The sequence below is a fragment of the Pholcus phalangioides genome, unplaced genomic scaffold (assembly GCF_987345545.1).
Source record: "Pholcus phalangioides strain wild (caught in Gottingen) unplaced genomic scaffold, Ppha-v1.0 ptg000008l_1, whole genome shotgun sequence".
Taxonomy (NCBI): domain Eukaryota; kingdom Metazoa; phylum Arthropoda; class Arachnida; order Araneae; family Pholcidae; genus Pholcus; species Pholcus phalangioides.
In genome coordinates this window covers 6,167,038-6,181,793 of record NW_028301601.1, presented here as the reverse complement: position 1 = coordinate 6,181,793, position 14,756 = coordinate 6,167,038, and the positions used below count along the sequence as shown (strand labels likewise).

The following is a 14,756-nucleotide window of genomic DNA, read 5'->3' as shown; positions in this document are numbered from 1 at the left end:
TCTTCCTCTTCCCCAGGTTACATTTTCATGCTTGTTCTTCCGCGAAATTTCAACAGGAATGCCGTTTTAACGGTTGCGGAGCGGCCGCGCGAAACACGCTAACGCCTTTGCGTTTCATGTTAGACCCATGCATTCTTTGATGACAACTGTTCGTATTGGTGTGTACTTCTTAAAGTTTTTTCCCATCTTTTCTGAATCACTCTGCATAGATAAAAACTTTAATAAAATTTTGTGCATTTATCAGGTTTTCATGTCATAAATTACAATTTAAAGGGGAAAAAAACCATCTTTTGAAGTTTGAATGTTTTCTGGATATCTCAGTTATCTCGACTTGATTATGAAGAATTAAAAATTATGTGTATCAAAATTGCGTAGTTGATTTTTTCCAAATTCATAGAAAATGTAGAATTTTTAGTAAATTATTAAACTTTAAACCTATTCATGTTGCATATCAGATGAAAACATGTTTCATATCCTCTTCCAAAAAGATGTATTGATTCAAGTTTTATCAGGAATAGATCGTGTACGCAATATGGGAAGAAAATTTGAAGGGTAATTTTTTTGGTTATGGGGGGGGGGGACTGTTTTTACTTGATTTTTCTTGGCTATTTGAGTTATTTAGGCTTAATTACATGAATAATAAGAGTGAGAGGGAAAAACGGCAAATGGGATGAAATCGACATCTAAAAGAAATAAAGCTACTCAAAAATCAGTTATTTCTGACAATTTTTATTTTTGTCTGTCGTATAATACTTTTTTTCATACTTCCTTAGGCCTACTAGGCCTTACCATTGCGTGGGCTGCCACCTGCTTCGAAGGCAGGTGGGTGTATGTATGTGTGTTGGTAATTGCAGGGTCCCAGATAAGTATATATAATATTTTTTTTTCTCCTTCGAGATCGGAAGGAATCGAAGTTAAAAAGTCCTAGGACTATAGATCATTCCAGAAGTCATGGATGACGGGTTTTCCAGCTGTCTGGAAAAGCCTGAGGAGGAGAAAAAAAAAATCAAATCACTCCTACGGGTCTTACGCAGGCCTTAAATGCTCACCTCTTTCTAAGAATTGTACCTATGTCAGAAAAAAAAAGGGCCCGTGAAAAAGGCATTACATGCGCAAGCAGGTAAACGTAGTTAAAAGGATCATTGCGCAAGGTATAAAGAAAAAGAAGAACCACCAGTCGAAGTCATTTTCTCTTCGGTGACTTTAAAGGACTTTTAGGTTAGAAACAAAAAAAATTGGCCGAACTTAGATAGGCCTTTAATTCAGGTTCCACTGAAAGCCCGACCCAATGACAGAGCCTTTAATTTTATTTTGGCATCCTCAAAACATGTTTGATGTATGACAGTGAATGAGGTGTATATTCATTTATATAGAGAGAGCATACATGTTCAACCCATGGCCCATAGGACAAATGTGATCCTCGGAGTCATCTTATGTGGCCTGTAACCTCATACCTATGCAGTTCCACGTTACTTGAGGCGCGCATTTAGAAATCAGTCAAGTTACCCGCTGCACATTGCCAGATCCCTTCAATTAATACGCAGCATATTTAAAGACCACTTAAGCGACATGCGGCACAGTTCCAGAGCATTTAAGTGACCCGCAGCATATTTAGAGACCACCCCAACGCAGTTTCAGAGCACGTAAATGACCCGTGGCACATTTACAGGTCATTTTAGTATTCCACGGCATAGCTACAAATCACTCAAGTACCAGCTGCACATTTTTAGATCACTTGAGTGACCCGCGGTGCATTCTCAGATTACCGGCGCAGTTCGAGATCACTTAAGTGACCCGCAGAAACGTTAACGATCACCACGGCGCTGTTCCAGAGCATCTAAACGACAAGTGGCACATTTGTAGATCATTCAAGTGACCGGCGCGGCTTCAGATCGCATAAGCGACCCACTGCATACATCACTTGAGTGACCTTCGTCGTAGTTCCATAGAACTTAAGTGGCCCTTGGCACAGTTTCAGAGCACTTGAGTGGCTTATGGCACAGTTTCAGAGCACTTGAGTGGCTTATGGCTCATTTACAGATTCTTAAGTGTGACCCCTCCTAGCATATTCACATATCACTTAAGTAACCCGCGGCGCTGTTTCAGATCACTTAATAAAGTGGCCCGCGACGCGTTTCCAAACCAATGATGTGGCCCGCACTGTCCTAAATGTTGAGAATTCTTGATGGAGAGCGTAAGAATCTTGTAGGCCTTTATTTTAGAGCATGTTTTTGTTGAAGACGAATGCTTTATGTGGGTATGTTGGGCAAGACGAGGTTGAGATGTTCCCACGCTTGTACATATGGCGCGTTGAAAGAACCACAGTATAATATAAGGGAAGAATATACGGAAAATATTTATGTCTTTCCGCTATTTCTTGAAGGTATCATTTTACGTCATAATCCCAGAATTCCAAGTTCTTTTTGCAGCCATTTTCGGAAATTTATGATTTTCGGTAATTGCGTTGAATATTCCGTTCAGTTTGTGTGAGTTCGAGGGTAGTGTGTTTTTAAAGCTTCTAAGAAGCTGGAAACGGAGGTGTGATTTCATATTGGGTTCATCTGTATGGCAACGGCTTGAATTCTGAAGGTTATAGTTTAAACTGGGTTTATATTTTTGGTTTGGTTAGTTTTGATTCTATTGTGTTCCGTTAGTCGGTTGGTTGTACAGACGGTAGATGACAAATAATATATTTCTGATGTTCGAGACTGTGCATGTTGGATAGACATGTTGGAATTTTGGAATTCAAGATTGTGAGGGGCGACCTAAATTTGTGGCGTTCGACACTGTGGAGGGTAATCTGAATATCTGGAGCTCGAGATTACGATCAATAAATCAAATTTATGTTTTTCGAGACTTTAATGGGCAAATCAAACTTCATGTAGACTATGATAAAGGAATTTCGAATCTGGATCTCAATACTATCATGGAGGAATTTTGAATCTGGATCTCGATACTATCATGGAGGAATTTTGAATCTGGATCTCAATACAATGATGAAGGAATTATTCCTCTCGATCTCGAGACTAATGAAGAATCTATGCCTCTCTGGATCTCGAGACTACGACAGACAAATTATGAATCTATGGTTTGAGAAATTAAACTTCACTGGTTAGAGACTATGGTGGACGAAGTAAAACTCTGGATTTCGAGTTCTATTCTTTTATTATTATCCATTATTTACTGTATAACTTATTAAATAAATTTAAAAAAATTCTGGATCTCAAAACTAATATTTTATTGGACGAAGTATAGTTTCAGATTTCGACGCTATGATAGACGAAATTGAAATTTTGCTGAACTTAGAGACTAAAATCAGCAAAAACTAAACTCATCCGTTTCGAGACTACGGTGGATAAATCAAATTTTTGCGGCTGAGACTATATATGATAATCAAAATTGAATTTTATGGATGGGGACTGAGAGAGAGAGAGAGAGAGATTGAAAAATTAAACTTTCTGAGATTTGACACTATGATTTTTGAATTAAGCTAATGGCGTTCGAGACTAGGGTGAATAAATTGAACTTTTGCTGTTCGAGATTAGAATGAATAAATTGAAAAATTCTAAAATATTTGGAAACTAACGAATTCGTTGAACTTCTGGTGTGTGTTTAAAAAAAAATCAACCTACTTGAGTTCGAGACTACGATCGTTAAAGTAAACTTCTGACATTCGAGTCTATGATAGGCAAATGGTTCTTTGGTCTATTATTATGGAAACTTTGTCGTTTGACTTGAGATTATCGCTGATGAAAAGCACTCTAAGACTCATAGAATATATTATATACTGCTTTTATTAGGCTGGAGATTATGATAGCAGACTGTCTTCAATTATTTCTTGATTACCAATTAATTAATGCTTTGAGATAACCATAATGATAACCCTAAAAATTGGGAAATACATATTCCTGTTTTATTAACGATAAATTATATTTACATTAATTTCTATTCACAGTTTACTTGGAACCGCTAGAACGATGTGACGCATTAATGTGATATAAATGAATTCGAGGAATAATATATTTCTTAAGAAAAAGAGGGGCAATGATGTCCTTCCAACCTTGTGACCCGTCCAAATTGTCACTTTGGAATGGACTTACATTAAATATTCAGCCTGGAGACATTTTTATTCGGAAAATTGTCGAGAGTGTCTCTGTTCTGATTAATAAGTAAATCCATTAAGAACACAAGATAATCAAGTTGCGCGACTAATTATGCTAATGATTTGCTCAATTAAAGGGACTAATTAAAGCGTCGATGGGATTTAATGTGATAATGATTTCCTCATGATGATAATGAAGTGCCGAAATAACCCTTCGAAATTTTGTCACCTCCATTATTCTGACGTAATTTAATTTCGAGGTGCTTCGAAGAGAAATTTTACATTTTTAGAGAGAAATAATTAATAGTTATGCACGTACGCAATGAAAATTTCGTGCACAGACTATTAGGCAATTTTATGCATATGATAGATGCAATGATTTTACGTAAGCAATGAAAATAATAAAATTATTCAACTATGAATAGTTAGATCTAGAGCACGGATGAAAGAGATATATTTTTTGAGCGCATTGTATTAAGGATTTTACGTTACTTTCATGTACACTGTGCAATGAAAGTTCTTAGGTAATTTACAACGTTATGAACGCAATGAACTGCATAGATTATTTATCGATTTTACGTAGGCAAAATAAGTGCATAGACTATCAAATGATTTGACTTGTGAAATCCTGCGCAAGAATCATCAACACGATTCTGTGTACACAATGAAACTGAAGAGATTATGTAAAGTTCTTACGAACCAAAAGAAAGTGTACATATTATTTTACGTACGCCAAAAAAAATGCAAAAAATATTTTCAGATTTTACGTAAGCAAAGCAGTGCGTAGACCAGGCATCTTGAAACCGTTGCTCGCGAGCACTACGGTGCTCCCTGAAGCACCCAGAGTGCTCGATACTCGTGTTTGATTTCGTACTCACGAGCACTTGATCATCTTTCCTGATGAACACCTTTTACAAATTGCATTCAAGGATTGAAATCGTTCTGATTTCATGCATTCGTACGTCGAACTTGACATAAAAGGTGCTCTTCTTTTAAGGCTGGGTACAGGCAGTGCTCACGACTAGAAAAGGTTGAAGACCTACAGGCCATTCACATATTTTATGTACGCCAAAAAAGTGCATTTACAAAGTTTACGTACGCAAAAAAGAAAGTGCATAAACTATTCACGAATTTTACGGGCGCCAAGAAAGTACACTCATTATTTAACGATTTTACGTAAGAAAAGAAAATGCATGGATTATTTATGGATTTCGCTTACGCCGCGATTATGCGAATTATTTATAGATATTATAAGTACCGTAATTTTTCACAAAACTATGGTCCAAAATAACGCTATTTTCTAGATAAATCATCATAACTTCTGTATTCAAGCCATTCAAAAATTTTTTTTGTTGATATTGCTTGTAGAAAGATCAAGCATTAATGTTAAACATGTTTTTTTTATTCCTTATGCAGCTCAAATATGGATTTTTAAAAAATTAAATTTTGGACTATAGTTGTGTTACATATGAAGTCCCAACTATATATAGTCCGTAATATATTTCGTGTTAGAAATCGGAATCTACTTCTACTATATCATATATATCCATCTTTATCTTCTTTGCTAGAAGAAGATGAAGAAGGGGTTTTTCTACATTCGACCCCTAAGGTCGAAAAGGGGGGATTCATAGAGAAATCACACCGAGCCAAAACCGCTGAAGCTCATCATGAAATTTGATTAGAAGTTTCGTTTCATGACTATTAGAGGGCTCGGATGCCACTGGTCCCAGCATCAGCCTATTTTCGTTAAATGACGCAGATCTTATCATCTGATAGACGTCCTCAAATCCATTCAGAGATAATTATGAGCTATAATATAGTGGTAGTTTCCATTCCCATAAATTTACCGAGTGTAATATTTGTGATAGAATTGTCGTATCTTCAAAAATGGAAACGGCTGCAATCAAAATAGATTGGACTTGATAAAGCTTACTATTGCGTTATTCATAATTGTGAGAATTTGTTTTTTATTAAGAATTATTGTGCTCAAGGTTCTTAAGATATCGATTACGCAACCAGGTTAGGTACAAATTTACCGGTTGAAATAGAAATGGCTGTTTCGCGGGTGACTGGTGCTTTTCCTTTTTGTTATTCATAGCTTTTAGCATCGGACCGGACCTCCTACCCCCCTGCTTTTTTATGCATACTGATACCTATAACCGTAAGCGTGTTGTAAGCGACTCGACTTATCACTTCAGAGATCATTGCTGCAGATAACATTGGATTTTCGCGGCCAATCTTTACGCACGCATAGACATTGTGTGGCGTTTTCTAGCGTTGTCTACTTCCTCTAAAACTAAATGATTTGTTCTTATCTTGAACCGGCCATTGTCTTGATCAACTTCGGACACACAGGAGCACACTCTCGCGCATGCGCGTGCAGCATCACTGTTTGTATACACACGGTGTGTTGGTGGAATATAACGATAGCCGATAATCTTATAGAATCTATTATTAAAAAAAAAAAAGTTGTTCAAGGAGGTCGACTCTTCATAGGTGATTGCGTGCCTGGTCTGGACAAGAACTCGGCAATATTTATTTATATGCATTTATTTTAACCTTGCTGTGGAATTGCACAAGATTTGAACACGGAATAGTCCTCGGTGGTTTTTGTATTGATGTCAACCTTCAGAATCGAAATTAGTTTCGATTTCTTATCGGGATGCCGGAAATTGATTTTGTATTGTAAATTGCTGCTTTGGGGTCTGTGTGGTTTCAAGTAATTGTGTAAAAATTACTTCCTTCAGACCAACACATTTCGTGCGCACTTCTTTAAAAATCTGTAAATCATTTTCTGAACTATTTTTAAATGCATTGTCGCTATTGCGTTATCCGGAACAATTTTATACGAGAATATATTTTGAAACTATTTTATGAAAGATTTTAAAAACCATTTTTGCTGGTCCGAGTACTTCTTGTTAGAAAGGTTTTTTTATTTAAAGATTTTTCGGAATGATTTTTGCTGTTAGTTTTTCGAACCCGTTGCTCATCGGAGTTTTTGGGAAACAATTTCAATGCCTTAAAATTTTCGGAAGAGCTGGTAAACAGAGCAGCCACTGTGAGGTCGTGTGTGTTGGACTCTCAGTTTTTTTGAATGATTTGTTTCTATGCTTTCTGAATGATTTGCTTCTATGCTTTCTGAATGATTCGTTTCGATGCTTTCTGAATTGCAACTGTTAGAATTTCTGAAACTACTGTTTCTATTAGAATTTACGGAACTACAGTTGCTATTAAGATTATTCGGAACGTTGTAACTTACATCAGAGTTTTTCGCAGAACAATCATGCCACGTAGCGTTTATCACAACAGCCACGATCAATTGAGAGAAGAATCCTTTATCTTAAACTTAACATCAAAACCTTTCTAGAACAACTGTCCCCCCCCCCCAGCATTTTTGGAACCATTAGTTGTCAGAGAGTTTTCATGAAGCACTGTTGTTCCAAACCATTTTTCACCACCAATTCCGGAGCACGTTTTTAAAATCACTGTTTCTTTTGAAAAATGATAGGAAACCTAGAAAAATTACGGATGGAGATCTACAAACATAAAAAACAACAGCACAGAAGTCTAAGCTCAGTTTCCATAGCCTTTAAAGACAACGTTGTGAGTGACAATCCAGAGACTAGGCAATAGGTCGAGAAAGAGCACCCACTCTTATCACTGCCTTTTCCGGTTCGTACTAACGAGGGTGGACAATCACGGTTACCACAGAAAGACGAAAATATATATATATATATATATATATATGAGCAATAACCACTCAAGTCAAAGACCGGTGTAAATCCCACCAAAGTGAAGGAAGAAAAAACGCAATAGATTAAGAAAATAGTGACATTCGAAAGCTTTCAATCAACTCAGAAACGGCCCTACCCTCCAGGCAAAACATAAGGCATCAAGTTCACGTGTCGCAGAGAACCAAAAAAGAATTTCAAAGAAGTCACCCATCAAGACGTTGGGTACGTAAGTACGTATACATTTAAGGGGGGAAAAAAATAAGATTGAAGTATTAGCAAAAAGGGGGGAATGGGACATAAAGTTAAAAGCGAGGAGAAGAAGTAAGTTGGGCACCCTTAGGTGCTCTGTCATTCACCACACATTTCACACAAGCACCATTTTTTTGTGTGTGTGTGTGTGAGTGTGTGTCTGGTCTCTTAACAGAAGCTTCTAATTAAGTTGGAACACGTCCGCACGGGTTTCGAAGACAAGGGAAGGTTGTAGTAGATACTTGGTTAGTTAGTTATTTTTCTTTTCTGGTGAGGCCACTGAACAGAGTAGTCACATTACGTAAGTAAGTTGTGGTAGTAGTGTTGAAAAAAATATATATATATCGCGATTTTTTTTTTATAATACTTCTTAAGGAGAAACAAGAAACTCGTCGCTAATCGCTACGATATTCTTTTTTGTACTTATTTATTTATTTTCTCTCTTACTTACTTACTTACTTAATTTCTTCTACTGTCGTCGGTGACGACGCCGATCTGGTCGTAAATTAGGTGCGTTCTCATTTTTCCAACGTCTACTTTTTCAAAAAAAGAGAACGAAGAAACGTCACGTATCGGTTTAACCAACTCCAAAAACTTCGATTTCTAAAGATTACTATTTTTTTGTTTTTCTTTTTTTGGTCTAAGAAAACAGAAATATACACCTTTTTCTTATCTCGTGGAATTGGTATACTCTATACACGGGTGTCGTAAAGTCACGGTTTGTTCCATCTATGGGTTTAAGTGACAGTTAAAGTATCGACAGTGACCGCGAGGAAGGTCAAGATCTCGTGAAAGTGGATTGATCTTTGTGGTTGGCTTGTGTTTAGGTAAAATTAATGAGCCAGAGATTAATGTGGATGGCGAGTTGCCAGGCAAGCAACGCACGCCTTATGAACCGGTGACTCTAGATTACGGTTCTTAACCTTTTGTGTTCCCCCAGACCCCTTATGCTGATAAGATGGAGGTCACGTAACCCCTGAGCCATGAAACTGAATGTTTACGGACCCTTTCACAGAATAATATTCAGTATGAAATGAAGAGAAAAGAATGAGTAAATCGTTTTTCGTTCACTTTCACGAAAATCCTAGAAACCTCTCCAAGGATTCTTGATTAAGATCTCTTCTGCTCTAAATTCTCCTTATATTGCTGGCATGGCAAAGAGATTCGTGTAAATATCCTCGAGTGAGATCAGGGAGCTTTACAGAACCCTTGCAAGAAATTCGAATTTTATATAGACCTATATACTTTCCTATCTCATTCATACTTTCCTAGACATCGAAAAGGAGCGTAATAGAAAAGTAGTGGTCTAATGTCCGTCTACTCTACTCGTGCTGGTCTAGTTCGTGCTTATCAGCGGAATCGACTGGCCCTTGCTTGTCCCGCCTACGTCTACACAACTTCAGTTGCTCGTCAGGGTTTGGCTTGGGAGGATACGCAAGTCTAGCATGACATATCAAAATAACTAACCAGTCAGATGAAGCTCTGCACTATCTTCTGACTCTAACAATTGATGTAGCAACAAGTGGATCCTTATGAGTGACGAGATTCGCTTTAATAAGTTGACGACCTGTCATTTAATTCACATTACTTTCGAGTTCAGAAAATCACACAAATACAAGTCGCAGTCTGAGAAAAGTGAATCCACACGGTTCATGTGCATAAACTTGACTTTCCGGATCTTATTGAGTCAATTCTGGTGACGAAATGAAATGGGAAAGATTAGTGCTATTCAATATTTTTCCACCAGTGAAATTAAGTGGAAAAAAATGAAAATTTCCCAACTTTTTGAATTATTGCACTTCATATTCATACTTTACTATTATGCGAGAAACAACTTTCTGTTGGGACTTCTCTCCTAGGAGGTGAAGAGAGGAAGTTGTCTTGCGCAACAGCTCTGGGCGTAAGAACCTGGTCAACAATTAACCAATCCATAATATTGGGTAATGTTTTTTTTGGTTTTTTTTTCGCAAACGTAAAAATACATTAACTAGTATCATGATAACATTTTTTAATCGATTCACATTAGAATGTGAGCATAAAAATGAAAAATGTACAGTATATAACCACATATTGTTCATATTCTTGCTGTACATCGATTTAAAAAATAGCAATTAATTTTACCTGAAGATTTATAAAGATAGTTTTTCTTTTATTTGATAGGTGGCAACACAAATCTTAACAAAAAGTTTCTTTATTAAGCAATATTTATAATCATTTCTATTGTTATGCGAAAATATCGGAACATGAAAGTGAATAGAATTCAAATTCATTCACCTCATTGTTCGAGGCAACATTATTCATTCTTCTTACACATACAAATATTCAAACATTATAGTCATATGCGTATGTATTCACAAGATGATGCCATTCGTTGTGAAAATCGGTAATAAGTGAGCGGGTGATTAATGTAGATAATTCTGTGTTGCTTGTTCGCCAAAACGGTTTCGAGACTTCCCGAGGAGCCCAAAATTTTTGGGGTTCCTCTTATAATTCTAAGACAAATCTTCTTAACGAGGAAACAAAGGATCGAATAAAAACAGAAACATGTGGTTTGAATTGAATAATTGAAACCATAATTTGAATAATTTTGTTCAATAATTTTTTGTGGAAAAATAGATAGAGGAGTCCTTTTTTTTTCCACAATGACCCGAAAAATATCGAATATGAAACAACAAAATTTCCATGAACAATAACTACTCAAGGTGTGAGATATCTAAAAAAAAAGTAAAACGATCGTAGTAGAGCCCACCAACAGGGTACCAGGCCACCCGTACGGTTACCTGCAGTGCCAGCTCAGAAAGGAGCACTAATTGTAATTTCCCCCCCCCCCCCCAAGCTTAGGATGGTAAGTGTGTGCTGAGAAAAATTCCAATCCATCCCTACACCAACATAACCAAACAGAAAGAGCCTCTTGGACGAACGTAATCTTCACGCTTTAAACTAAAAAATACCAAACTTACAACAACAGCACTCATTGGTGTCAAAGGTCAGGACCAAAACCAAACATGGATTTACGCAGCGGGTTGGGGGGGGGGGTCGGGACGAGCAGTTCTAGCAGCTTCTGTTATGTATTTTAACATAAGAAAGAACAATTAAAGAAGAAGCTGATTGTGATGAATCTGCTCGGCGTTTTCTCCTCCTCCTCCTTCAGACAATGGCCCCCGTCACACACCGTAATTGTATTACCATGGTGTAGATCCCATCCACCCCATGCTGTGCCATGCACCACATGCACAGGGGCTTCCGATCTTGACATCAGGGGCGAATATGACAGTCAAATGCCATTATAACTGCTTTTTAATTGCTCTCAAACCACAAAAAAGAATGGTAAATCCCTCCTGTTGCGTGTTACGCTTGTGCGCTTCCCCATGGACAAAATTGTTTTTTTTTGTTGTTGTTGTTATACCTAGTGCAAATACAATATACTCGTACGAGTATTATTTTTATTATTTTATATTATTATTTATATGTATTATAAGAATATTTCATTGTCTTATAATACAAAGATTTCTTTATTCTCGGATTTTTCATCCTTCCGCGCACTCTCTTTTGCCTTTTTTTCTTGCTATTGTGGTCATGGCCTACGCCACAATAATTATATCATATGCGTATTAAAAGATTATACGCTGAATCACAAAAGCCTATCACGTGAATCAGAGAAATTCTTGGTAGGGAAGATGGATATATTTGCTTTTTAATTGTTGTGACACGGAAGGTTCCGTGTTCAATAGACGCCGATATTTTATAACTTTGACATCAGAACGTGATTTCGCCTTTTAATGCTGAATATTCTGGGAGTACCTACCAATAACTGTCTGGACATATAGATATATCAGCAGTGAGTAGTTTTTTGGCATTAAGAGCGTTTACTGCTTGTATACAGTCCTGACCACTGGTTTTCTCGCTACTGCCATATGGATAGGAAATTTATAGGTACCTACATATTCATTGGTGTACGCAAAGGGGCGGTTGGGGTTTTTACACTCCTACTACACAAAATATAAATATATTATACAAAATAACACTATAATCTCTCGGTTTGGGGGTGGGCAGGAGAGATTATAGTGTTATTTTATAGGGAAAAACGTAACCCCCCCCCCCAGAAGAAAGAGAATTGAATCCCCCCCCCGAGCTACTCACGCCTATGCTTACATTGGAATTATATACCAGTAGTTCTCAACTGCCTGTGGTAGGTTTACCCTGGATGGTACGTGCGTGGAACACGAGAAATAATCAGCAATCGTGGAAAAAATGAGTAAAGCAATAAAAATGTGCAGAACAAGACTTACGGCTACAAAGAGCTTCTGAAGCTTTCGTATCTATACTGGTCCTACAATAGTCCTAGCCTCCTACAAATCTTGGAGGGCGCATGCATTTCTTGTTGTACTCTAGACCAGTGGCTCTCAACCTGAGGCTATGACCTTAAATAAGTCAAGGTAAGTCTCTGAGGCCTGAAGCCCAGGATTCCGAAGATGGCCTTATAAAATTTTAATTCACTGTAAATTTAATCAAAAAAATCAATCCATTAAGTAGAAAGAATCTCGCACTTTTACGAGTGTGGGGGCAGGGCCCTGAATCAGACGGGGGTGGGGGCATGGGGGGAAAGCTAAGAGACACTGCTCTAGCCTATTAATTATTTCCAGGAATAAGCAGGTCTTATACGCATTTCTAGGGGTAGAACCAATCTTTTCAGTATCTATAAGTAAGAAACGTTCGTACGTATTTCTGAGGTAAGCAAGCCCCACTAAGCATTTGTAGGTGGATAATTATACTCCGTGTTCGCATGCCTATCAGTAAGCAAGCCTCGTACACATTTGCAGAGTTACACAAGCCTCTTACACGCATTTCATCGAATACTTACGGTGCTGACATTCCTATAATACCAGTACTATCTACAACCGAATTAGACCATATGGATGAAAAAAAAACAAAACATTGCATTTCTGCGTAAAATATAAGGCTTGTATATTTAGGTCGATGGTTTCAAACATACTTCATATCGTGCCCCCCAGCCCTATACAAATGCATGCTATTTATTTGTGAGTATTTACTTGTACAAAAGGTATTATTTTGAATCTTACCTTCGGAAATGAGCCTTTCTCGTATCTCCCACGCAAATATGGTGGGATTCTCCCTCTTGTATTGCTCGATTTTGGCTACGACAACCGGAGTGGCTACTTTTGGCTTGCTCCCGCCGATAATACCTGGCCTTAGAGATCCACTTTCATAGTAACGGCCTGATAAGAGAAAAAAAATTGATAAATTATTAAAAACAATGCCCATAGGGTCGAAAACGTTGTGAATTCTTGTTGGAATTTTTTATAGGATAAATAATTTCTCTTATTATTGCTTTAACCCTTAAATGCGCAGCTTTGCATTTGTGCAAAGTGTTCTTGCACACATGCAAAGCCAGCATTCATTGCTGCAGCCAGTTGGATGATAAAAATTCAGAACTGACTTTGCACATAAGCTGAGGAAATTTCTTCCCATTTAATTTTTTGAATTTGCTGGTAGATGTCCCAATGAACGACAACAATTCTTCGTTCGTTGCGGATCATGTGTGTCTATGATTTCGCTAATTTCTTAAAATGTTTTGTTTGCATTTCCTTTTTTTTTTACTTTGAAGTTTGTCACCCTATTTTTTTTTTTTTTTTTTACAGTTTGAATCACAAAAAAAGTAGTTATAGATTTGGAATGGAATATTGCTTCAATCCATTTATTTTATTGGCGATTTTTGAGGCTCTATACCAGTGATTGTCAAACTTTTTTAGGTCATGTCCCACCAAAGCATTTCTGAAATCCTAATGCCTCCCGTACTTTCGTCGGGGGATACCCCTTACTCCAGTGAACCTGCATAGTTTCACCGGGGGGGGGGGGGGGGGCAAGCCCCATAACAAATGTAAGAACCATTATTTTTTACTTTGCTTTCTTGAATTTTGAAACCCGGGGTCTTTGCAACCCGCTCTCTCCCAATTTCTTTTTATTTAATAAAAAGCAATGGTTCTATCTCTTAATCAAGGGGTCCGCGGAGAGACTTTAGAGGGTCCTTGAGCCTTCATGAGAAAGCAATTAACTCGCTGTTTTTACATAGCTATACATGCATTATTTTTTAAAGGAGTCCGTGCCCTTCATTTTATTGATACAGAGGATCCGTGAACTCTATCTTACTGGCACAAATTTTCCGTGAAACACAAAACGTTAAGAACCATTATTCAATCCCTTTTCATTGAAAAAGAAAGAACTAATCAAAAAATTATTTAAAAATTTGAACTAGCTTTAAAAAATAAAGGGCGTTCGAAAGGTTCCAAGCTTTTATAGTAAAATTCATATTTCCCTCTTAAAAAACATACTGCCTTCTTGCGGGGCGTGGACCTCACGTTGGGAATCACCGCTCTATACGGATTCTTTAAGGCCCTGTATAAGCAGTAAGATATAATTTTTAATGATTTTTCAGGTTTGCTATACATGTCATCAAGTATGAAACATAGGCGGAGATACACTTGGAAGTTTAGGGGGGGGGGCAGATGGTGCAATTCATCTATACATATATGCATTAGATCAGTTGACTTCACCTTTGATTCTGAAGGAGCAATGCCCCCCCCCCCCCCAAGCATTTCCGCCCATGCTATGAAAATATATATAAGCTCGAAAAAAAAAAATTGAGCAATTAA

General features: G+C 37.4%; 1 protein-coding gene across 2 annotated transcripts in view; it reads right to left on the bottom strand.

The window, feature by feature from the left end:
* LOC149083554 (paired box protein Pax-6-like) overlaps window positions 1-14,756 on the bottom strand; it is a 232,089-nt gene that overhangs the window by 40,969 nt on the left and 176,364 nt on the right. For both annotated transcript variants that reach the window (XM_089234073.1, XM_089234074.1), the window contains one exon: window positions 13,167-13,322. In XM_089234073.1, the coding sequence (XP_089090199.1) occupies window positions 13,167-13,322 (156 nt within the window). The remainder of the gene's footprint in view (window positions 1-13,166; window positions 13,323-14,756) is intronic.